Source organism: Astatotilapia calliptera, chromosome 23, assembly GCF_900246225.1.
Source record: "Astatotilapia calliptera chromosome 23, fAstCal1.2, whole genome shotgun sequence".
In the NCBI taxonomy this organism is placed as follows: Eukaryota; Metazoa; Chordata; class Actinopteri; order Cichliformes; family Cichlidae; genus Astatotilapia; species Astatotilapia calliptera.
In genome coordinates this window covers 20472859-20495007 of record NC_039323.1, presented here as the reverse complement: position 1 = coordinate 20495007, position 22149 = coordinate 20472859, and the positions used below count along the sequence as shown (strand labels likewise).

Here is a 22149-nt window from a genome sequence, read left to right as displayed (position 1 = left end):
TAGGTTAACATAACTGGAAACGTTCAGGCCAAGTTTCTGGTTGAATTGTTTACAGTGCCATGTGTCCCTCAACCTCACAAGCGAGTTCTCACTCCTGGCTGAAGACAAGGAATGCAGTTCCAAAGAGCAATAATGTGGCAGTTAAAGAGAGACAGTGGAGAATGCAGGACAAAGCGGAAAGAGAACTGCCTGGCTTTGGACTGTTGAAGTGGGAGAGGACAACGGAGTGAGAGGAGTACGTGATAACACAGTGGAATGCTGTTATTTAATATGGGAAATCAAAATGTGGGTTAGCAAACCTGGAAAAAAGAAAACTGACTGCTTAAGTGGGAAAATTGTGAAGGAGTCTGAAACACTGCAAAAAGAAACATATACAAAATCACACACACGAACAGAAAATATATTAACCTTACCAACACTTCCAAAAACAAGAGAGCCCATGAAGATTAGACAGCATCTTGAGCATGTGAGTCTGTTTATCATCTTGTCCAAGTCGCTTAGTGTGATGAAAAATTGATACAAAGACCATCGGACTAATAGCTAAGTAGTTAAAAAATGATCCAATTATAGCAGAGAAATGTGTAGGAAAGGCAGCTTTGAGAACATGCCCTGGTGGATCTGCAGCTCCACTGCACAGACATCGATTTAACCTGACTAATAACACACACACATGCAATGAAAATAAGCTTACTATCTTTCATCAGTGTTAAAATAGTGTGAATTTAACACACTTAAACCCTGAACTTGAGGAATAACTCAGGGAAGTTCCATGACAATAGAGTGATTTTTGTGAAAAGGAAAAAGTGATTAAAGCTTAAAGTAGTTTTTAGAATAGTGAATCAGAAGTGTTCTTGTACAGATTGATCAAAACAAGTGATTACTGAAAGAAAATAAAAATAATTCAATAATGTGGTAATGTTTAAATATGCATTTCTCTTGTCACGGCAACTTCTTGAGATATGACTCAGTATGCAAATTCGTTGAATGACTGGGGACAGGAAAAGAAAAGAACAACTTGGGTTTCCTGTCTGACTGTATGAGTGAAGCTTGCACTGAAAGAGACACTGTGACTGGGTGAGAACAAAGGCTTGGTAACATACAGGATAATTAAATAAAATGGTCAGTGCAGTAGTCTAAGTGCAGGAGTCCAGATTTGGAAAATAAATTTAGAATTTAGTGATGATAGATTGTTATAACGTCTTTAGAGAGGGCTTAATGAGAATATCAATGGTGTGCAAAACTGTGTGGCTTTTAACAAGATTTTCTGTGTATTTAGCAGGTGAAATTATGTCAGTTGACCTCAGACTGTCAGTCGCTGAAGAACCTGAGGCAAAACTTTTCTGTGATTACGATTTTTGGGGTTGTTGTTTTAGTGATGGGTTGATTCTGACAGTTAGGTTTGGGTTGTTTTCTTATTTTAATAGAGGTAGTTTTATTGATCCTGGACGTGGGTAGAACTGGGCCCTTGTAACAGTGCACTTAAGAGAAAATCTGTCAGGTGATTATGTTTTGTGCTTTGATGAGCTACTAATCAGCTCTCTTTTTCTCATTTTTGTGCTAAGCAGGCCTGCAGGAGTGAATTAACAGCGCTGTAAAAACTTTTCAGGAGAACAAACATAAGGTGAGCTTTTCCAGATTACAATGGGCTGAGGAAAAGGCTACCTGTGGGGACCTGATCAGGTTGTAAGTCCCTGTCTAAAAGGATTGTAGTGAGTCAATCCAGTCCAAGAGCATAAAGAACTCTTTTCCTAAAAAACAAAACAAAATAAAACAAATGAATGAGCTCATGTTGCTGAGGGCGGAGAATGGGATTATCTCCACTATTAGCAATATCTGGTGTGAATGCGTGTGAGCGAATGTGTGTGACTGTGATGGACTGACGATGTGGACTAAAGGTTGGACTGACTGGACACTGAGATATAGACTGGACCAAGGGTAGGATGAATAAATGCTGACAAACAATTCACCACACTGGCAAGAGAAGGGGGTGTTTTGCTTTGTTTTGCTTTGCTTTGCTTTTGCCATGAGCAGGAGGAGCGGAAGACTTAATTCTGGAGCTGCTACTTTTGGGTTGTTGATGTTTGCTTGAAGAAAATTCTGTTTTGTTGACTGGGTTTAGATTATGGTATCACATTATATTGTTGGGAGAATGTCAAATGCTAAAGGGGAGGAAATTTTTGATATTACTCATGTTACCATTAACCAAAGCAGGCCACTGTAGAAGACAATTAAATTTTATAGAGGAAAATAGTCAGAACAAAGCAAAATTTACGAGTTACATAGGGGAATGGTAGACTTCTTACATTAAAACAAAAACAAAAACAGTTATGGAATAACAAACACTGGTCCAAGAGACTGAGGTTTTCTTCCTTTAAAACAGTAAATTATTAAAAGAGCACAATCGGTAAGGGTATGTGATACTAGCTGGTACTGGAGGAAAACGGGAGCAAAGTAAAGAGAGAAAACATATTTTGGTTAGCTCTGATAAAGTCAAAATTAAAAGAAGTACCATTACATTCAGAGGAGCAACATGAAATTAAAATGTGAAATTTTGTATGAAGAACATGACTGATAACTGCTCTGTCTTAAGTTTTGTTTCTTATGGCACAGATTGGATCATAAGTGGGGAAAACTGAGTTTCAAAGGTAAAGTTCATGTTAACACACAGGTTTTGTTTCTAGGCAGTTCCGAGGATGCAGGCTCTGGGTGGAGCCAGGAGTTAAAAAGGTTTAACATGATAATTAAACTGATTTTATTACTTAACACAGGTTTGCAAGTGGACTTGCAACGCGATATCATAGCGTGGCTCAAGCACGTTCATCACAGTTTAAACACCTTGTTTTGCACAACGGAATATGACCTCCCGTCTGCAGCTAAACACCCCAATAGCTTTAGTAATAGCTTTAGCCCGGTCGGACTGGGCAGCAAAGGGCTGCTTAAATGCTAAAAACTCCTCTGCTCCTCCACCTGGACCGCTAGCACTGACCATACCGCTTGACAGACTGACCACGCGCACCATACACATACTTTTTTTTCTTTTTTGAATCTTCGGATCACGTGCGTGCCGAACCGTGGAGTGGGATCGGTTCGGATTTCGGATCAACCGTGATCCGTTGCACCTCTAATATCTGAGGTGCTTCTGCGCTACCACAGGGACACGACTTCATCAAACCTCTTTAGCAGTTTTTAAAGGCTCTGACTTTTTAAATAAAGGCTGAAATATCTCCATCATTGAATCCTGCTATTGCACAGAACAGAAATTTATAATTTAATACATCTAGCAGTAACATATGGTCAACTTATGCTATGCAGGTAGTGCTGCTTCTCTGTGAGGATGCGTCTGTGTGCGTTTGGTCTTCTTACATTTGAGGAAATAGTGACACAAACATTTGAAAAATTATGGCTTTAAGTGAGCAGAAAGGATGTTATGTGTAGTTTTATACATTTGTACGCAGAGAAAGTTTAATGAAAGAGAAAATGATCAGATTTGTGAAGATGAACTTAATAAATTGTGTGTAACTGATCAGTGTTTATTTGGGTTTGGATGTATACATTTGTAAAAGAAGTTTTGCATGTGCTCAAATTGCTTTGCATTTATGTGTGGATTTAAGCATGTTTGAGAATCCTCTAAAGTTAAACACACATCACTGCAGTCATTTGTCTTAGTTTACACTCATACTTATTTGTAACACTGTTGAGACAAATTTTGCTATAAAAAAAATCCAGGTTTAGTGTTTCTAAGGTCTTTTTGCTCTCCGACATCTCGTGTAAAGATTTGAGGAAATGATTAGTTGCACAAATCATGAGAGAATCTGTTTGGTTTCTTGACATGATGGTGCAGCTTTAGAGCTGAACAACATTTGAGAAGTCAAAACAAACAGAAAATGTGACAGTAAAAAATTTCCCTTCACGTTTGAAAAACAACCCAAACAAAGCTGCTCAACATGACTGAAATATCAAAGGAACACATGAAGTCAGATCTGTGTGAGAGGCAAAAACTCACATGCGTAAGAAAACATCTGAATGTTTCTGGCTGATAATCACATTAAAAGTCTCTGCTTAGCCACCAGCTCTCACCTGCTGACAGAGGCAGAACAAAACCTGAAAAACCAGAACTTCAGGATCAGAATTCGAAAAGTGAAACTGAAAGAACTTTAAAATCTGTTTCTTTTAAACAAGAATCAAACTGAGCTCATCCAGCCGTTCTCAACAGCACAGTAGAGATTCTGTCCAACACTGGTGAGTACAGACGATCACACTGTTTTAAAATCCAGATGTTCAGTCTCATCTCTTTATGACTTAGAATACTTCTGCATCAACACAGGATTACGGACTAGGAGTAAAAACAAACAAATATAAAGACAGTAAGTGAAAGTAAATTTTTGTTTCACAGTAGTTTCACTGCGGAAAATCTGTTTCTCCTCAAAGGAACCTTAAACTGAGCTCATCCAGCCTTTCTGAGCAGCACAGCAGAGCTTCTGTCCAACACTGGTGAGTACAGATGATCACGATCACACTGTTTTAAATTTAAACTCTCTCTGTGTCAGGAAAAATAACTGTAACACTGCTGCAGCTGGTGTGTTTCACATTTTTTCTAAATGATGACATAGGAGCTGATTTAATAGCAGCACTGAACAGATTACATTTGTTGTACAGAGAAAAAGAAGTTTACATTTAAAACCTTTCATCTCTAATGTCAGGGTCTGAAGAGCTCACTGCTTTGTGCCTGACACACCTGCAGGGAGAGGCGGAGATTCAACTGAGTCTATCAGGTTTTCCTCAACAACACAACAAACAGCAGTGAGTGCAGCTGATCACGTTCATGATTCAATGCTCTGTTCATGTCATTCTGACTCTTTTTGTTAGAGCCATCGTCTCCAAGCTTCTTCTTGTACATGGTCACCACAGCCATTTCCATCCTTTTGGCAAAATGCTTCACCATCTGTCCTTCCTCGTTTCTCTCATTAACACCATACCTGCCCAACACCTGATAACCTCTGCCTCCTTCACCTACATGTCAATTAAAGTCTGCTCTAAACACCACTCTCCTCCCCACTGAGGACACTCTCTGCCACTTTATCCAAGTTACTCCAGAATGTCTCTAACTGACATCGAACCTGTGGGGCACTCACGCTGACAACATTCAACATCACCCATTTGATTTCTTGTTTCAAACTAATGATCCTGTCTAACACAGATGGCTGGTATTGTCCTCATATGGATCTAAGAATAAAAAAACCCCGTGAAACTGAGTGTTGGTCGTGTTTAACATGACCATCCACCACCGGAAGAGGAGACATGAGACAGAAGGAAGTAAAAGCAGAACAAGTCCACTTTAAATATGAGTAAAACTGAATTGTGCATAAAATAATTTCATTTTCTTTCTTTCAGACATGTCTGCTGCCTGCTGTCTTCAATCTGAAGATCGGTTTCTGTGCTCCATCTGTCTGGATCTCTTCACTGATCCAGTCTCCACACCATGTGGACACAACTTCTGCAAAAACTGCATCAGTCAACACTGGGATATCAGTGAGAGGTGTCAGTGTCCTGTGTGTAAAACGGTGTTTGAGATCAGACATGAGCTGGGGGAAATCTCTGAGCTGATGAAGAGAAGCTCTGAGGTGGAGCAGCTCTCACTCTCTAAAGATCACCGCCACCTCATTGAAAGCTTCTCATGCCTACAAGTTGCTCCAACCAGCAATGACTGGACAGAGGTCAGTATCCATCCACTATCATATGAGCTGTTTGAGGCTGAGCTGAAGAGGATCCAGCAGTATGCAGTGGATATGACTCTTGATCCTGATACAGCACATCCGAAACTCATCCTGTCTGATGATGGAAAACAAGTACACTGTGGTGATAGAAGGAAGCAACATCCAGACAACCCAGAGACATTTTTTAAAGGTGTTTGTGTTTTAGCAAAGCAGAGTCTCTCTTCAGGCAGATTATACTTTGAAATTCAGGTTAAAGAAAAGACCAAATGGTTTTTAGGGGTGGTCAGAGAGTCAATCAACAGGAAGGAAGACCCCAATCCGAGTCCTGCGAATGGTTACTGGACAGTAATTTTAGGTAAAAATAGTTTTATAGCTCTTGACAACCTTCCAGTCCATCTTCCTCTTCACCGTCCTGAGAAGGTGGGAGTGTTTGTAGATTATGCAGAGGGTCTGGTCTCCTTTCATGATGTAGATGATGCAGCTCTTATCTACTCCTTTACTGGCTGCTCCTTCACTGAGAAACTCTACCCATTCTTCTGTCCTGGTGTCAATGATAATGGTAAAAACTCTGCACCTCTGATCATCTGTCCTGTCAATCAGCCAGTCTGATCTTTTTACATGAGGAAATTGGATCAATTATAGGTTAAGCTCATTATTTTAACTAACACAAAGAAGAAGTCCTATAAACAGAACTTGGCAAACTGCACCTTCTGAAGATTATGAGATTCACTCAGAAGCTGCAGAAGTTCAACGTTAGTTGATTTCTATTTATTTTTTAATCTGTTTACAAGTTGAAGAAAATGATCCATTTGGGGAAATCCAGTGTGAGTAAATAGAAACTCTCCTTTTCTTTTTCTTTTTTCAATGTTTAAAGGCACACGTATGAGTACAAATGTTAACATTGTATTATTTTAATTGACCTGGTGTTATATCCATATCAAAGTCAGGATGGAGACACTGTTCCTCTGTTCTACTACAACACACTTGTTCATAATCACATAAATATAAATCTGAACTTTTATCGTCTCCTTTGATGATCATCAGCTGCTGAACTTTAGTCATCTTACCTCTGAAGTAACAGGACTATGAGCTGCTGTTTTGAATCAGTAATATTATTTTAACTATCATACACGTCATAAATGCATTTGTACCATCATTTTTATGTTTAGTTTCAAGACTGCGATACTTGATCAGCACACAATGACACCCACGGCCCACTCGTCCTTTTTCCTTCTCAACCCTGTCCTTCGTTCATGATGCTAATGTAAAGTTGTGGTATTGGTACCTAGCTAAGTCTTAAATCATTACTCTTTCTCTCTGGTGTTCAGCCTAAATGTAAATGTTAATGCAGCAGTTGGAGTAAAAATCCAGCAGAGGGCGCTCTGAGCCAGGGCAGCACTGTCACTGCTGCTGTGCATTATTTAAACCATTAAACTCATGCGTGTATTTGATTAATGATTATTCAGGTCATCAGAGCTGTTGCTGTGTTTCACTCTGAATAAGATGATGCCCTCTAAATTAAAAGCATAATAAAGTTTAAAATGCAGAGGGAAGCCCGACCTGCTCTCTGTTTTCAGACATTAGTTTTGTTTCAGTGGAGAATAATGAAATAGTTGCTGTAGTTCTTTTCTGCTGTTGCTGTTAGCGCTCTCATTTCTCACTGAGGCCCTGACTGTTAAATACACTGAATGAAACAGCACCTCAGTAAATACTGTGTGTATAATAAGTGGTGAAACGCAGTACTGTCTGAGAGTCGATGCTGAGTTTGTCTCAAAGCTGTTTCAGCTCATTTTAAATGCTGTCATCGATGTTCTGACACCCCGAAAGATGAAAACCAAACCAATAACTCTGTTAATCTCTTATTGTGTAAAACTTAATTAATAAAATATTTCCACGTGATCTAATTCAGTTTCTCTTGTTTAATACTAACAATTATATTGGTGTTTTGTGGGGGAAAAAGAAAAATTAAAAGAAGAAATTCATGGTCTTTGGTTAGATTAAAAGTCTTTGACAGTCAAAATTATCATACACTTACAAGAGACAGTTTGTAGTAGATGTATCTATCTGATAGATACATCAGAGAGAAGAACCAGAGAATCTTCCTCGTCTTCCTCACTTTTCTCATGGTCAAGTTTGATTTGGCTCCACCATTATAATGCCCCAAACCGAGAGCTCTCTGCACAGTACACTACCATTTCATGTTTTTGTTACAGAGCACAGTGGTGTTTTTGTGTAGCTCATCTGTGTAGCCAATTAAAACAAACAAACAAACATAGATAACGTTTTATTTCATAGTGTAATCTTCAAGGCTTTTTCTGTAGCACAGTCTCCTTTGATTCATCTGCTAATTATATTCACAACATTCATTCATTTTGTCTATAGGATTCACTAGCAGTATGGCTTCTTCACCTGTCCCTCTTGTACTTTCCTGCTCAGTGTGTCAGATGCTTTGCTACTCCTTGACTTCCTTTAGTAATAACAATACTTGTGATAAATATAACCTGTTTGCAGCGCTGCAGGCCAGGATCACTGATTTGGAGTCCTGGCTTCACAGCCTTGAAATACCTGTAGCTCGCCAGGCTCCTGTAGTCTGTGCAGTTGAAGGTAGCATAGCAACCATTAGATCTCCCACAGCAGGGTGACAGTGAGGAGGAAGCATGGTCTAAACAGAAACCACCGGAACACCACCATCCCGTCTATTGCTCTACACTGCTACACACCCACAAACAGCCAAAATAGGCTACACTGAGGGCAACCTAACACTACTGGCTAAGGGTAAACATAACTTCCATAAAATTAAAATTCACATCAGCAGTAATGACACCTGGTTACAACAATCACTAAAAATTAATATTGAATCCTGTGTAATTTTGCCAAAACAATGTTGGACTTGGTTGGTTTTCCTGGTCCCCTTCCCAGAGTGACATGCTTGGCCGCATGGTCTCCTTGTATTGCTGGCTGTCTGAGTGGTGTCCAGAAAACAATGTGGGCTTTATAGATAATTGGCAAACTTTCTGGAGGAAACGTGGTCTTGTGAGGAGAGACAGTATCCGTCCCACTCTGGGTGCAGCAGCTCTCTAAAACAGTGAAATGGGATTATCAAACATTAGGTCTCCCTCTTCTAAGTGTCTGTTAGTACATGAATTAATAAGTAATTAACAAAGTGATTTACTCTGCCTGACAGAAACCTGGGTACAGCAGGATAATTATGTTAGCTTAAATGAATCAATACCCCTGAGTCATACTAATTCTCAGAATCCTCGAAGTGCAGGCCGAGGAGGGGGTGTGGCAGCAATCTTCCACTCTAAGATATTAATCAACCACGAGACCCAGACAGAGTTTACATTTATTTGAAAGCCTGACACCCAGCCTTGACCACTCTATCTGGAAAACTCAAAAGTCTGATTTCTTCTTTGGAACCAGCTTCCAGTTTGAAATCAGGAGACAGACACCATCTCTACTTTTAAGATTAGGCTCAAAACCTTCCTTTTTGATAAAGCATATAGTTAGGGCTGGATCAGGTGACCCTGAATCCTCCCTTAATTACGCTGTAATAGGTCTATGCTGCTGGGGGATTCCCATGATGTGTGAAATGTTTCTTCTTCAGTCACCTTTTTCACTCAGTATGTGTTTATACACCTCTGCATTTAATTATTAGTTATTATAAATCTCTGGCTCTCTTCCTCAGCATGTCTTTGTCCCAGTCTTCCTCCCCTCACCCCCAACTGGTCACGGCACATGACCGCGCCTCCCTGAGCCTGGTTCTGCTGGAGGTTTCTTCCTGTTAAAAGGGAGTTTTTCCTTCCTCCTGTCACCAAAACACTTGCTCACATTGGGGTCATATGATTGTTGGGGTTTTCTCTGTTTTCTTTGACTTATTGTAGGGTCTTTATATTGTGATATAAAACATGTTGAGGCAACGTTTGTTGTGATTTGGCACTGTACATTTGAAACTGAATTGAAAAGTAATATTTTCTAGTGTTTGTTTGTTTTTCTAAGTTGGAAAAAGGGACACAGTTCAAATCACATTTTTTAGAGATGTAGAGGAAACTGATTAGTGTAACATTCCTGATGTACACCAATACAGCCCATAACACAAAAATAAAAACACATTACACAATATAACCTGTTCCTGTACAATTACAGTGTATTTACAACATAAGAGGGAGAATTTCTGTTTGTTGTTGTTGTTGTTTCCACTGAAACCTGCAATTAATTAATAAATTATTTAAACACTACTTAAAAATTACTCAGTCCCTACATAAAATGACTAATAGTATCATTTCTGTTTGCTTTCCTGTAAAATACTCAGAAGTTACGTACTACTTCATTCATTTTTTCATTCATTTATTTGTTCATTTCCAGGCACAACAAATACCTATATTGAACATAAAATGCACAAAACAAAAAACAAAAATTGCCTGAAAAAGGAGTGGGACGAAGAAAACTTATTAAATCCCACCCCTATACTCACTCACTTAAAATTGCTTATTCACTCCTTCTAATGGACAGAACACAGAGAGTCAGCATTATGCAGTATAAGTAATTATTAGCCCCTATTTTCAGTGTATAAACCATTAAGTTTTTCTAGGTACAAACAAGTACATTGTAGTTTCAAGTAAAATACATGGAAATTCCACTTGATTCTAGGGAAATTAAACCCTTTGTCATTGAGCGTATTATAAAGTGTTACCTTACCCACCACCTGTCAGAGGTGGAGCAACACCTGAAAGACGAGGGCTTCAGTGTCAGAGGCGAGACCTGAAACTTAAAGCGAGAGCTGCTGCTCAGCAAATCTGTTTCTCCTCAAAGGAACCTTAAACTGAGCTCATCCAGCCTTTCTGAGCAGCACAGCAGAGCTTCTGTCCAGCACTGGTGAGTACAGATATCATGATCACGCTGTTTAAAACTTAAACTCTCTCTGTGTCAGGAACAATAACTGTAACACTGCTGCAGCTGGTGTGTTTCACATTTTTTCTAAATGATGAAATAAGAGTTTATTTAACAGCAGGACTGATCAGACTACATTTGTTGGACAGAGAAAAAAAGTTTAGAGTTAAAATCTCTAATTTCAGGGTCTGATAAGCTCCCCACTTTGTGCCTGACACACCTGCAGGGAGAGGCAGAGATTCAACTGAGTCTATCAGATTTTCCTCAACAACACAGCAGAGTCTCTACAAACAGCAGTGAGTATAGCTGATCACATTCAACACTCTATTCATTTCATGCTGACTCGTCACAGTCACACTGGTTCCAATAGAAACGTGATCATTCATCTACGGATCGACTGTGCAAACATTTAGCTCTGTCACTTCTTTGGACTTTGGAAGTGAATTGCATTTGGACTTCAGTCTGCCTGCTTTATTACTGCTTACTCATCACTTCCTGTACTCATTGTTTCTATTTGCTTTAGCTGTTTTGCAATAAAAGCAAAGCAGCGGATTCATTTTATTGTGAAGAAGTGAGAGGAAGTACAGTGTGTACAGTAGCTCTGCATGACTCACAGTTTAAAATGATCCTTTATTTGATCTGGGCTTAAATTTGTAATGTCATATTTTTGAGATGTGGAAACAGCATCACACCACATGCCAAACCCTAACGATGATCAGATTATAGTCCCCAAACACTAACCTGACCCTAACCTTAAAGTCCCCCCAAAAAAGGCTTTTTATTTAACCCCGAAACAAATGTGGTTAAATTGAGGGCGTAGATTTGGTTTTGGCATTGGTGGGGACGGATGATTCAACCACCGAACCCTGCCCTGTTTCTATTTTTTTTTCCTTTTTGTCTTTGCTTCTTGATAAAAAAGGAGAAATATACTTCCCTGCATATGCTATTCTACATGCTTTTCAACCATTTAAACTTAAAATTCATAGTTTTGTTAAATTAGTTAAATTACTATTAAACAAATGACTGACTAAGTATTTTAGACTTATGTTTACTTCAGCCATATTCCATATAAATCAGGTATCATACAAAAATAAAAATAGCTTCAAATACATCCATCCATCCATCCATCCATCCATCTTCATCCGCTTTGTCCGGGGCCGGGTCGCGGGGGCAGCAGCCTAAGCAAAGAGGCCCAGACCTCCCTCTCCCCAGCCACCGTTCCCAGGCCAGCCGAGAGATATAATCTCTCCAGCGTGTCCTGGGTCTGCCCCGGGGCCTCCTCCCGGTGGGACATGCCTGGAACACCTCACCCAGGAGGCGCCCAGGGGGCATCCTTGTCAGATGCCCGAACCACCTCAGCTGGCTCCTTTCGATGTGGAGCAGCAGCTGCTCTACTCTGAGCCCCTCCCGGATGGCCAAACTTCTCACCCTATCTCTAAGGGAGAGGCCAGCCACCCTTCGGAGGAAGCTGCAGCCCCAATCCGTCTGTCGATCTCCGGCTCCCTTCTCCCATCACTCGCGAACAAGATACTTGAACTCCTCCACTTGGGGCAGGAACTCATCCCCGACCCGGAGTGGGCACTCCACCCTTTTCCGGCTGAGAACCATGGCCTCAGATTTGGAGGTGCTGATCCTCATTCCCGCTGCTTCACACTCGGCTGCGAACCGTTCCAGTGCGAGCTGGAGGCCCTCACCCGATGAAGCCAACAGAACCACATCATCTGCAAAAATCAGAGATGAGATTCTGAGGCCACCAAAGCGAAAGCCCTCCGCCACTTGGCTGCGCCTAGAAATCCTGTCCATAAAAATTATGAACAGAACCGGAGACAAAGGGCAGCCCTGGCGGAGCCCATCACCCACCAGGAACGAGTCCGACTTATTGCCGGCAATGCGAACCAAGCTCTTGCAACGGTTGTATAGGGATCGAATGGCCCGTAGCAATGGGCCAGACACCCCATATTCCCGCAACACCTCCCACAGGACACCCCGAGGGACATGGTCGAATGCCTTCTCCAAGTCCACAAAACACATGTAGACTGGTTGGGCAAACTCCCATGCACCCTCAAGTATCCTGGAGAGGATAAAGAGCTGGTCCAGTGTTCCGCGACCAGGACGAAAACCGCATTGTTCCTCCTGTATCCGAGGTTCGACTAGCGGACGAACTCTCCTTTCCAGCACCCTGGCATAGACTTTCCCAGGGAGGCTGAGGAGTGTGATCCCCCTGTAGTTGGAACACACCCTCCGGTCCCCTTTCTTAAAGATGGGGACCACCACCCCGGTCTGCCAGTCCACAGGTACTGCCCCTGATCTCCACGCAACATTGCAGAGGCGTGTCAACCAGGACAGCCCTACAACGTCCAGAGCCTTCAGGAACTCGGGGCGGACCTCATCAACACCAGGGGCTCTGCCACCAAGGAGTTGTTTAACTGCCTCAGTGACCTCGCCCCCGGAAATTGGCGCGTCATTCCCCTCATCCCCAGACTCGGCTTCCTCCTCGGAAGACGTGTCAGTGGGATTAAGGAGGTCCTCGAAGTATTCCTTCCACCGCCTGACAATTTTCTCAGTCAACGTCAGCAGCGCTCCGCCAGCACTATACACAGTGCAGGTAGAGCACCGCTTTCCCCTCCTGAGACATCTGACAGTTTGCCAGAATCTCTTCGAGGCAGTCCGAAAGTCTTTTTCCATGCCTCTCCGAACTCCTCCCACACCCGAGTTTTTGCTTCAGCCACTGCCCGAGCCGCATTCCGCTTGGCCTGTCGATACCTGTCGGCTGCCTCCGGAGTCCCACAGGCTAACCAAGCCCGATAGGACTCCTTCTTCAGCCTGGTGGCTCCCTTCACCTCTGGTGTCCACCATTTGGTTCGGGGATTACCACCACGGCAGCCACCAACCACCTTGTGGCCGCAGCTCAATGCAGCAGCTTCGGCAATGGAGACGCTGAACATGGTCCATTCGGACTCAATGTCCCCAGTCTCCCTCGGAATGCTGTTGAAGCTCTGCCGGAGGTGTGCGTTGAAGATCTCGCGGACTGGGGCCTCTGCTAGACGTTCCCAGCACACCCTCACTACACGTTTAGGTGCACCAGGTCTGTCCAGCGTCCTCCCCCGCCACCTGATCCAACTCACCACCAGGTGGTGATCAGTTGACAGCTCAGCTCCTCTCTTTACCCGAGTGTCCAGAACATATGGTCGCAGGTCTGCTGATACGATTACAAAATCGATCATCGACCTACGGCCTAGAGCGTCCTGGTGCCACGTGCACTTATGGACACTCTTATGTTCGAACAGGGTGTTCGTTATGGCCAAACTGTGATTAGCACAGAAGTCCAATAACAGAGCACCGCTCGGGTTCAGATCAGGGAGGCCGTTCCTCCCAATCACGCCCCTCCAGGTCTCGCTGTTGTTACCTACGTGAGCATTGAAGTCTCCCAGCAGGACAACAGAGTCTCCAGGTGGAGCACCCTCCAGCACCCCCCCCCCCCCCCCCCCCCCAGGGACTCTAAGAAGGCTGGGTACTCTGAACTGCCACTCGGCGCATAGCGCAGATGACAGTCAGGACCCGTTCCCCGACCCTAAGGCGCAGGGAACAAACCCTGTCGTCCACCGGGAAAAACCCCAACGTACCGGCAGCAAGCCGAGGGGATATTAGGATACCCACCCCAGCCCGCCGCCTCCCACCAGGGGCAACTCCAGACTGAGACAGAGTCCAGCCCCTCTCCAGGAGACTGGTTCCAGAGCCCAAGCCATGTGTAGAGGTGAGCCCGACTATATCTAGCCGGTACCTCTCAACCTCACGCACTAACTCAGGCTCCTTCCCCACCAGAGAGGTGATATTCCATGTCCCTATTGCCAGTCTTGGCAGCTGGGGGTCAGTCCACCAGGGCCTCCGCTCCTGGCCGCCACCCGGCACACAATGCACCCGACCCCTATGGCGCCTCCTGCGGGTGGTGGGCCTGCGGGAGGATGGGCCCATGTCTCCTCTTCGGGCTGTGCCCGGCCGGGCCCCATGGACTAAGGCCCGGCCACCAGACGCTCGCCCTCGGGCACCCTCCCCGGGCCTGGCTCCAGGGCGGGGCCCCGGTAACCCTATCCCGGGCAGGGTAAACTGTTCCCTCGGTGTCCTTTTCATAAGGGTCTTATGAATCGCTCTTTGTCTGGTCCCTCACCCAGCTTCACACTAGCATCCCCAGGCTTCTACCTTTCTACCTATAAAACCCGAGAGCAGTCAAATGGTGGAAGTGGAAGCTAAATTGGCTAGTCATTCATATGTATATTAGGTCGTTACCTAGGAATTCTGGAGGGAGGGGAGTGGGGGTGAGTGATTGAGGGGGTGGGGGAGCTGCTAAAAGCTGTGAACTTCCTTTTGTGTTTCATCTTGATGCATTCTCAATCATCCAGGGAAATAAATCTCCAAAAGTCACCAACTTGGAGTGTTTCAGTTTGCCATCTTAGGGAGAAATCAACACATGTCCTTTGTATGTCCTTTGTTGCTGACATTTATTGATGAAAACAGTACAAAAAACCAACCATTTGTACACATATTTACAAATAATGATAAAAAGTGAGTGAGTACATTTCAACATTTTCAGCAATCACTCACAATCCTGGCACTGCCACGGTATCTGTCGTCTGCATTTACCACATGTGTACCTGTACAGCTTTTCCCATCAAAGACTCGGTGCTGTTTCCTGCAGTATATTGCAAGTAAACCGGACAAGTTTGGGATCAAGTTTTGGGTGGCTTGCGACCTAAAATCCAAGTACATTTGCAATGTCTTCCCATATCTTGGCAAGGACCCCAGTCGTCCCACTGGGGAGAGACTTTCTGAAAATGTAGTAATGAGGCTGATGGAACCATTCCTAGACAAGGGCAGAAATGTTACCACGGACAATTTCTTCACATCGCTTTCACTTGCGCAAAAACTTCTTGGACGGAAAACCACCATCCTCGGCACAGTCAACAAGATTCGCAGGGAAATTCCTCAATCCATGTCACGGCCGGGCGGATCGCACACAGTAATTCGGCGTGCCCGTGTGGCGTGCTGGCTAGACCCAAGCGCGGCGAAGGCTAGCGGTGGGTTTGGAGCAGACACGCAGTTATTCTAGTAATGACCTGAGCACGAAGCGTGGCTTCGGAACGGTCGTTACAGACAGAGAGCAAGCGGAGCCGGGAAGAGAAAAAGGATCGAAAGGGGTTGTAACTCACAGTTGCTGGATCAGGCGGAGACTGATGTCGCAGAGTTTCGGAGCTCGTGACACGAGGATACTGATGTCTGAGCGGCGAACAGGTGGGTGGCGTCTCTCTTTTAACCCCGGCCCCGTGATCAGCTGATCACAGCCGATCACCGGCTGACAATCCACTAGACAGACAGATCGCAATGAATTCACCACTCAGGTATGTTGCAGGTCTTTTGTGGTTCTATGTTTATGTGTTTCATTGTGTGTAAAAGGGCTATGAAAATAACAATTTATCTTATTTCTTAGGTGTTTTCAACCTCTGCTGCCACGCTGACGGCGTATGCAGCCAAACGGAAGAAGACAGTCTATATTCTTAGCAGCATGCACAGCGTGGTTCAGACTGATAACACCACCAAAAGGAAGCCAAACACTGTCACCCTTTACAACAAAACAAAGTGTGGCGTGGATGTGATGGACCAGATGGTTCGGGAGTACACTGTCCGCAAAGGAACACGGCGCTGGCCAGTCGCCGTGTTTTATAACATGATTGACATGGCAGCACTGAATGCACATGTGCTGTATCAAGCATGCACCGGGACGAAGGAAAGACGGGTGGACTTCCTGGTGGCGCTTGCAACAGAGTTGGCTCACTCTCATGTAGCTGCGAAGAAGGCAAGAAAAGATCAGTTGCTTCGGGCAGAACCCTCCACACCGAGCCCTGGAAAAAGGGCCACGTGTCAGGTCAAACACAGATGCAAAAAAAATCAGGCCACTGTGCGATGTTTTCACTGCTACAGGTACACATGTGGTAAATGCAGACGACAGATACCGTGGCAGTGCCAGGATTGTGAGTGATTGCTGAAAATGTTGAAATGTACTCACTCACTTTTTATCATTATTTGTAAATATGTGTACAAATGGTTGGTTTTTTGTACTGTTTTCATCAATAAATGTCAGCAACAAAGGACATACAAAGGACATGTGTTGATTTCTCCCTAAGATGGCAAACTGAAACACTCCAAGTACAATCATGATAATAAAAGAATATGACTTTAAGGACTTAACAGCATTACTTCAGTTATAGTACACCAACATCTCTTATATACATTAGCACTAAGGGAACACTGACTGACCTGGTGGGTTTTGTCCATCTAAGATGACCACAAAGTAAAGGATCTCTCGGCAAAATTATGCAACATTTTAGGCACTATTGCCCCGATCAAGTCAGTGAGCTGGGATGTTTTATTCTAAACATGAACTACTGTTACAGCAACAGACATGGACTACATGTCCCACACAACAACTCAATGTCCACAGGAGCCAAACACATGCCTTCTCCTCTCGTTAACTGAGATAAACTGCTGGCATATTGGTTTTACATCTATACTGTCCAGTCTCTGGTGGACATACAGCAGCATTGTTTAATCTCATTTGAGTCATTGTTAACCTTAGCCATCTTTTTAGTCTTCTGAGAGCACTGAAGCTTCTTTCAGCCTCAGCCGAGGATACTGGGATGATGGGATGATGATAATAAATACTAGTTAATCTATAGCACCAAATCATCAGTCAGTCACCTGTGACCTCGCCTCTTCACCTCTGTCCGAGCTACAACATGGCAGAGCTGCCTCTGTCACCTGATAAATAACAGTGAGGCATTCCAAATACATGCAGTCACACATGTGCTTCAAATACAGTCATGAACCAACAAGTCATCATCCAACTTCACCTGTGATCTTGTGTCACCATTGCTCTCTGAGCTTTGTGTTGGTTCTTCTGTCACCTGACAAATAGGACATACATGACAATAAGAATAAAATGAGTAGCTGCTTCAGTGTTTCTGTCAATTTGTGCAGATCTTGACTCATCAGTAATGTTTGTAGGCTGAGTGCATTTTTAAAACAATTTGTGCAAACTGCACTACAAGGTGGAATATTTGCACAATCATGACTACCTCATGATATTTTGTCTCAAAAATTAACCCTATGAATATGTCAGTACCATTAGGATGAAATTATTGTGTCACCAACATTTTAACGTTAGACATATAATTTTAACAGCCTCTGTAAACTAATATCCTGGCTTACTCAAGGCTGCCGTTTTCTGACAGTTTCAATCAAAATTAGAAATGCTGCTCTGGGAGACTGAGATAACTAACAGTGCTGCCTGTTGTGCAGTTAGTTTTCAAAACACGTTATTCATGGTTACATAAAATTTTAGACTGATGTGGGCCAAAGCCTAGCATAGCCTGTAACGTTATTATGACGGACACATTTTATGAGTTAACTTGGCTTTAAGTGACTTACAGGTTTCTTTCTTATATCCAGGATCTTCCTCTTTGCTGCCATCATCCTCTACTCCTTGCAGCGCAGGCTTGCCGCTGCTAAAACTAAACAGAGCTCCCTGAAAGGCACAGCCAATCACATTGGCCATATTTGTCACATGAGGTAGGACTCCAGTAGAGGACGTAATTTAGCTCTTTCTGCACCGCTGGGTGAATGAGACGGTGACAGATCTTTTTTTTTCTTCTTTCTGTCGGGTTTGTTTTTCTTTACTCGAAGAGATCAAATTATTGGTGGGGACAATTCAATAATCGCTGGACATGTCCCTTCCGTCCATGCCAAATCTACGCCCTTGGGTTAAATTATACAGCAAAATCTAAATCTTGGGCCAAAGTAACAGAACACTATTCAAAAGCTGACAACAAACAATTCTACTAACTCAATACCTAAACAAAACTTAAATAGTGCACACACAAAAAGAGGTAGAACACACAAAACCTTATTGAAACTAACATAACAAATTGATCCAGAGTTGTGGTATGACCCAATTTGCAGGTCTCCATATATGCTTGCTCCGCCCCTATTCCACCTCTTAGCTCATCAACCAAGGGTCTTGGAGCAACTGCCACTAAGGTAACTCAGAAAACACAGAAAGATTAAATCATAAATATAACAGGAAAAACTAAAATGTGCAAAATTATTTTAGAATACAGTATTATGTGATTGTATGAGTTAATTAATTCTAAACCAAGAGCCTGTAAATCCTATATTTAAAGAAAGAAAAATATAAGTGTAGTGTTATGTGAATTAATAAATTTAAAAATGAACAAATTTTCTTTTTTTTTCTTGTTCAGGGTGCAGACATGTCTGCTGCCAGCTGTCTTCTATCTGAAGATCAGTTTCTGTGCTCCATCTGTCTGAATGTCTTCACTGATCCAGTCTCCACACCATGTGGACACAACTTCTGCAAAAACTGCATCAGTCAACACTGGGATATCAGTGAGAGGTGTCAGTGCCCTGTGTGTAAAAAGGTCTTTCAGACCAGACCTGAGCTGCACATCAACACATTTGTCTCTGAGATGGTTTCTCAGTTCAGACATGAAACTCAGCAGAAAGTCAGCAGCAGCAGGTCAGAGCAACAAGCTGCCAAACCAGGAGAAGTTCCCTGTGACATCTGCACTGGAACCAAACTGAAGGCCCTGAAGTCCTGTCTGGTGTGTCTGGTCTCCTACTGTCAGACTCACCTGGAGCCTCACCTGACAGCTTCACGGCTGAAAAGACATCAGCTGATCGATCCTGAGGAGAACCTGGAAAGCAGGATGTGTATGAAGCATGATAAACCTCTGGAGCTGTTCTGTAAGAACGATCAGACATGTGTCTGCATGCTCTGCTGTGTTTTTGACCACAAGACTCATGAGTTTGTTCCTCTGAGAGAAGAATATGAAGGAAAGAAGGCAGAGCTGGGGGAGACTGAGGCTGAAATTGAACAGATGATCCAGAAGAGACGACTGAAGATTCAGGAGATCAAAGAGTCAGTGAAGATGAGTAAAGATGCTGCAGACAGAAAGAAAGCAGAAGGTGTTCAGGTCTTCACTGCTCTGAAGGAGTCTGTTGACAGACGTCTGAACGAGCTCATAAAGGAGATTGAAGAGAAACAGGAAAGAAAAGAGAAACAGGCTGAAGGTTTCATCACAGATCTGGAACAAGAAATCTCTGAGCTGATGAAGAGAAGCTCTGAGTTGGAGCAGCTCTCACGCTCTAAAGATCACCTCCACCTCCTCCAAAGCTTCTCATCCCTGAAAGCTGCTCCAACCACCAAGGACTGGACAGAGGTCAGTATCCATCCACCATCATATGAGGGGACTGTGGTGAGAGCTGTGGATCAGCTGAAGGAGATATTCAGTAAAGACATGAAGAAGCTGTTTGAGGCTGAACTGAAGAGGGTCCAGCAGTATGCAGTGGATGTGACTCTCGATCCTGATACAGCACATCCTTATCTCATCCTGTCTGATGATGGAAAAAAAGTACACTGTGGTCAAGAGGAGAATGATCATCCAGACAACCCAGAGAGATTTTCTGAAGAGCTTGTTGTTTTAGGAAAGAAGAGTTTCTCTTCAGGCAGATTTTATTTTGAAGTTCAGGTTAAAGAAAAGACTGAATGGGCTTTAGGAGTAGTCACAGAGTCAGTCAACAGGAAACAAGAAATCATATCGAGTCCTGAGAAAGGTTACTGGACTGTAGGAGTATATGAAAACATTTGTGTGGCTCTTGAGGATCCTGAAGTCCATCTCCTGCTTCAGTCTTATCCTGAGAAGGTGGGGGTGTTTGTGGATTATGAGGAGGGTCTGGTCTCCTTTTATGATATAGATCGTGCAGTTCTTGTCTACTCCTTTCCTGGCTGCTCCTTCACCGGGAAACTCTACCCATTCTTCTGTCCCGGGGTCAATGATGATGATAATGATAACTCTGCACCTCTGATCATATGTCCTGTCAATCAGTCAGTCAAATCGTTTTCCATGGGGAATGTGGATCAATCAAAGTTTAAGCCAAGCCAGAGAAGAAGTCCTATAAACAGAACCCAGCAAAATGCACCTGATGAAGACCACAAGATTCGGTCAGAAGCTGCAGAACAAGCTGAGCTTTAGTTGATTCCTGCTTTTAAACTGTTCCGAAGTTTAAGAAAATTATCCATTTGAGGATAAATCCAGTCTGTATAAATAGAAACTCACCTCTTCTTTCCTTTTAATGTTTAAAGGCACAGATATTAAAGCATATACTGTCCATGGACATGAATACAAATGTTAGAATTACATTATTTTCATTCACCTGGTGTGAAATATCAAAAACAGGATGGAGAAACTGTTCTATTGTTTTAACAAGTACAACACACTTGTTCACAATGAAATGAATAAATATCAGAACTTCTATCATCTTGTTTGATGGTTTCTTTGATGATGATCAGCTCCAGAGCTTCAGTCTTCACTTCACTTCAGGTTTACAATGGCTCACTTCAGAATTAGCCATTGAAAACCTTCAGAGAGATGCAAGTCATAAATACATTTGTAAGAAGTTCTTTTTTTGTTTGTTTGTTTTGGTTTTTTGGAGCAGATTGAGATAATTGATCAGAAGATAATGACATCCTACTAACACCTTCAACTCGTCCTTTTTCCTTCTCATCCCTGTGACTCGTTCATGATGCACATGTAAAGTTTTGGTTTGGGTACTTAAGTTTTGATTCATTATTTTTCCTCTCTGATGTTCAGCCTGCATTAAGACAGCTGTAAATGTAAATACAGCACTTTGAGTGAAAATCCAACAGAGGGCGCTCTGAGCCAGGGCAGCTTTGTCTCTGCTGCTGTGCTTTATTTGAACCATTTAAACTCGTGTGTGTGTGTGTTTGATTAGTGATTATTCAGCTCATCAGAGCTGCTTCAGTGTTTCACTCTGAGAGTTTATTTCAGCTTCACTGTGCAGCACATGTTGGTTTTATTTTGGAATTATTTTCTTTGCTCCCCTTTTCTCACTCTTTAAATGAAAATCCCCATGATGCTGTTTGCGAGGCCACTGTGGAGCTCAGCTTCATTTTCTCCCACAGTAGAAGTCACAGGATTAATCCCCTGAGGATCCCTCAGTTCTGGTTTGAGACTTTTCACTTTTGTTAGTCTGTATTGTTAGGGACTGACAGCGTCATTGATATCAGCTGATATTCACCTTGTCTACCTGGTTTCATTCTGCGTTGGAAGTTGTGTGAAGCATAATTGGTATAAGGAGTGGTGAGTTTAGCAGCTCTCTGTTTCAGTAAGGTGTTTGTAAAATGAGGCAGGATCCTCATGAGTCCAGCAAACCACCTCCCTCATGGTGTCAAAGCTTCTCAAATCTATAATAACTCTGAGTGTGCTCAGATCAAATAGTTTTTTATTCAGTTAAATTCAGGTGCTGCTGAGATGTTTTCTTATGGCGTGCTACACAGTTTGAATCGTGTTCTTCCAGCTCCAAACCCTGCAGAACTAAACAGTCAAATTCAAGGAGGCCTACATGCTGGTTTTATATCAGCTAACACTTTCAAGGCTCAGGTGTTGTTTTAGACTGA

At 43.0% G+C, this 22149-nt stretch overlaps 2 protein-coding genes across 3 annotated transcripts; both read left to right on the top strand.

Annotated features, from left to right (window-relative positions):
- The first annotated feature begins 4790 nt into the window (after positions 1 to 4790).
- Positions 4791 to 7613, top strand: LOC113016365 (E3 ubiquitin-protein ligase TRIM39-like). The gene is made up of 2 exons (XM_026159151.1): positions 4791 to 4800; positions 5392 to 7613. The coding sequence occupies exon 2, from the start codon at positions 5394 to 5396 to the stop codon at positions 6321 to 6323; it is 930 nt and encodes a 309-aa protein (XP_026014936.1). The 5' UTR covers positions 4791 to 4800; positions 5392 to 5393; the 3' UTR covers positions 6324 to 7613.
- Positions 7614 to 10495: 2882 nt separating this feature from the next.
- LOC113016445 (zinc finger protein RFP-like) lies at positions 10496 to 20835 on the top strand. Of its 2 annotated transcripts, none has more exons than XM_026159278.1 (3): positions 10496 to 10589; positions 10790 to 10900; positions 18914 to 20835. In XM_026159278.1, exon 3 carries the CDS (start codon positions 18923 to 18925, stop codon positions 20702 to 20704), a length of 1782 nt encoding a protein of 593 aa, XP_026015063.1. In that variant the 5' UTR covers positions 10496 to 10589; positions 10790 to 10900; positions 18914 to 18922; the 3' UTR covers positions 20705 to 20835. The 2 variants fall into 2 exon arrangements, with proteins under 2 accessions (XP_026015063.1, XP_026015064.1); XM_026159279.1 differs by lacking the exon at positions 10496 to 10589 and adding an exon at positions 18615 to 18692 and having other exon boundaries at positions 10863 to 10900.
- Positions 20836 to 22149: the final 1314 nt, after the last annotated feature.

Excerpts from the sequence above, each read along its gene's own strand:
- LOC113016365 (XM_026159151.1), top strand. The coding sequence starts at position 5,394 with ATGTCTGCTGCCTGCTGTCTTCAATCTGAAGATCGGTTTCTGTGCTCC.
- LOC113016445 (XM_026159278.1), top strand. The coding sequence starts at position 18,923 with ATGTCTGCTGCCAGCTGTCTTCTATCTGAAGATCAGTTTCTGTGCTCC.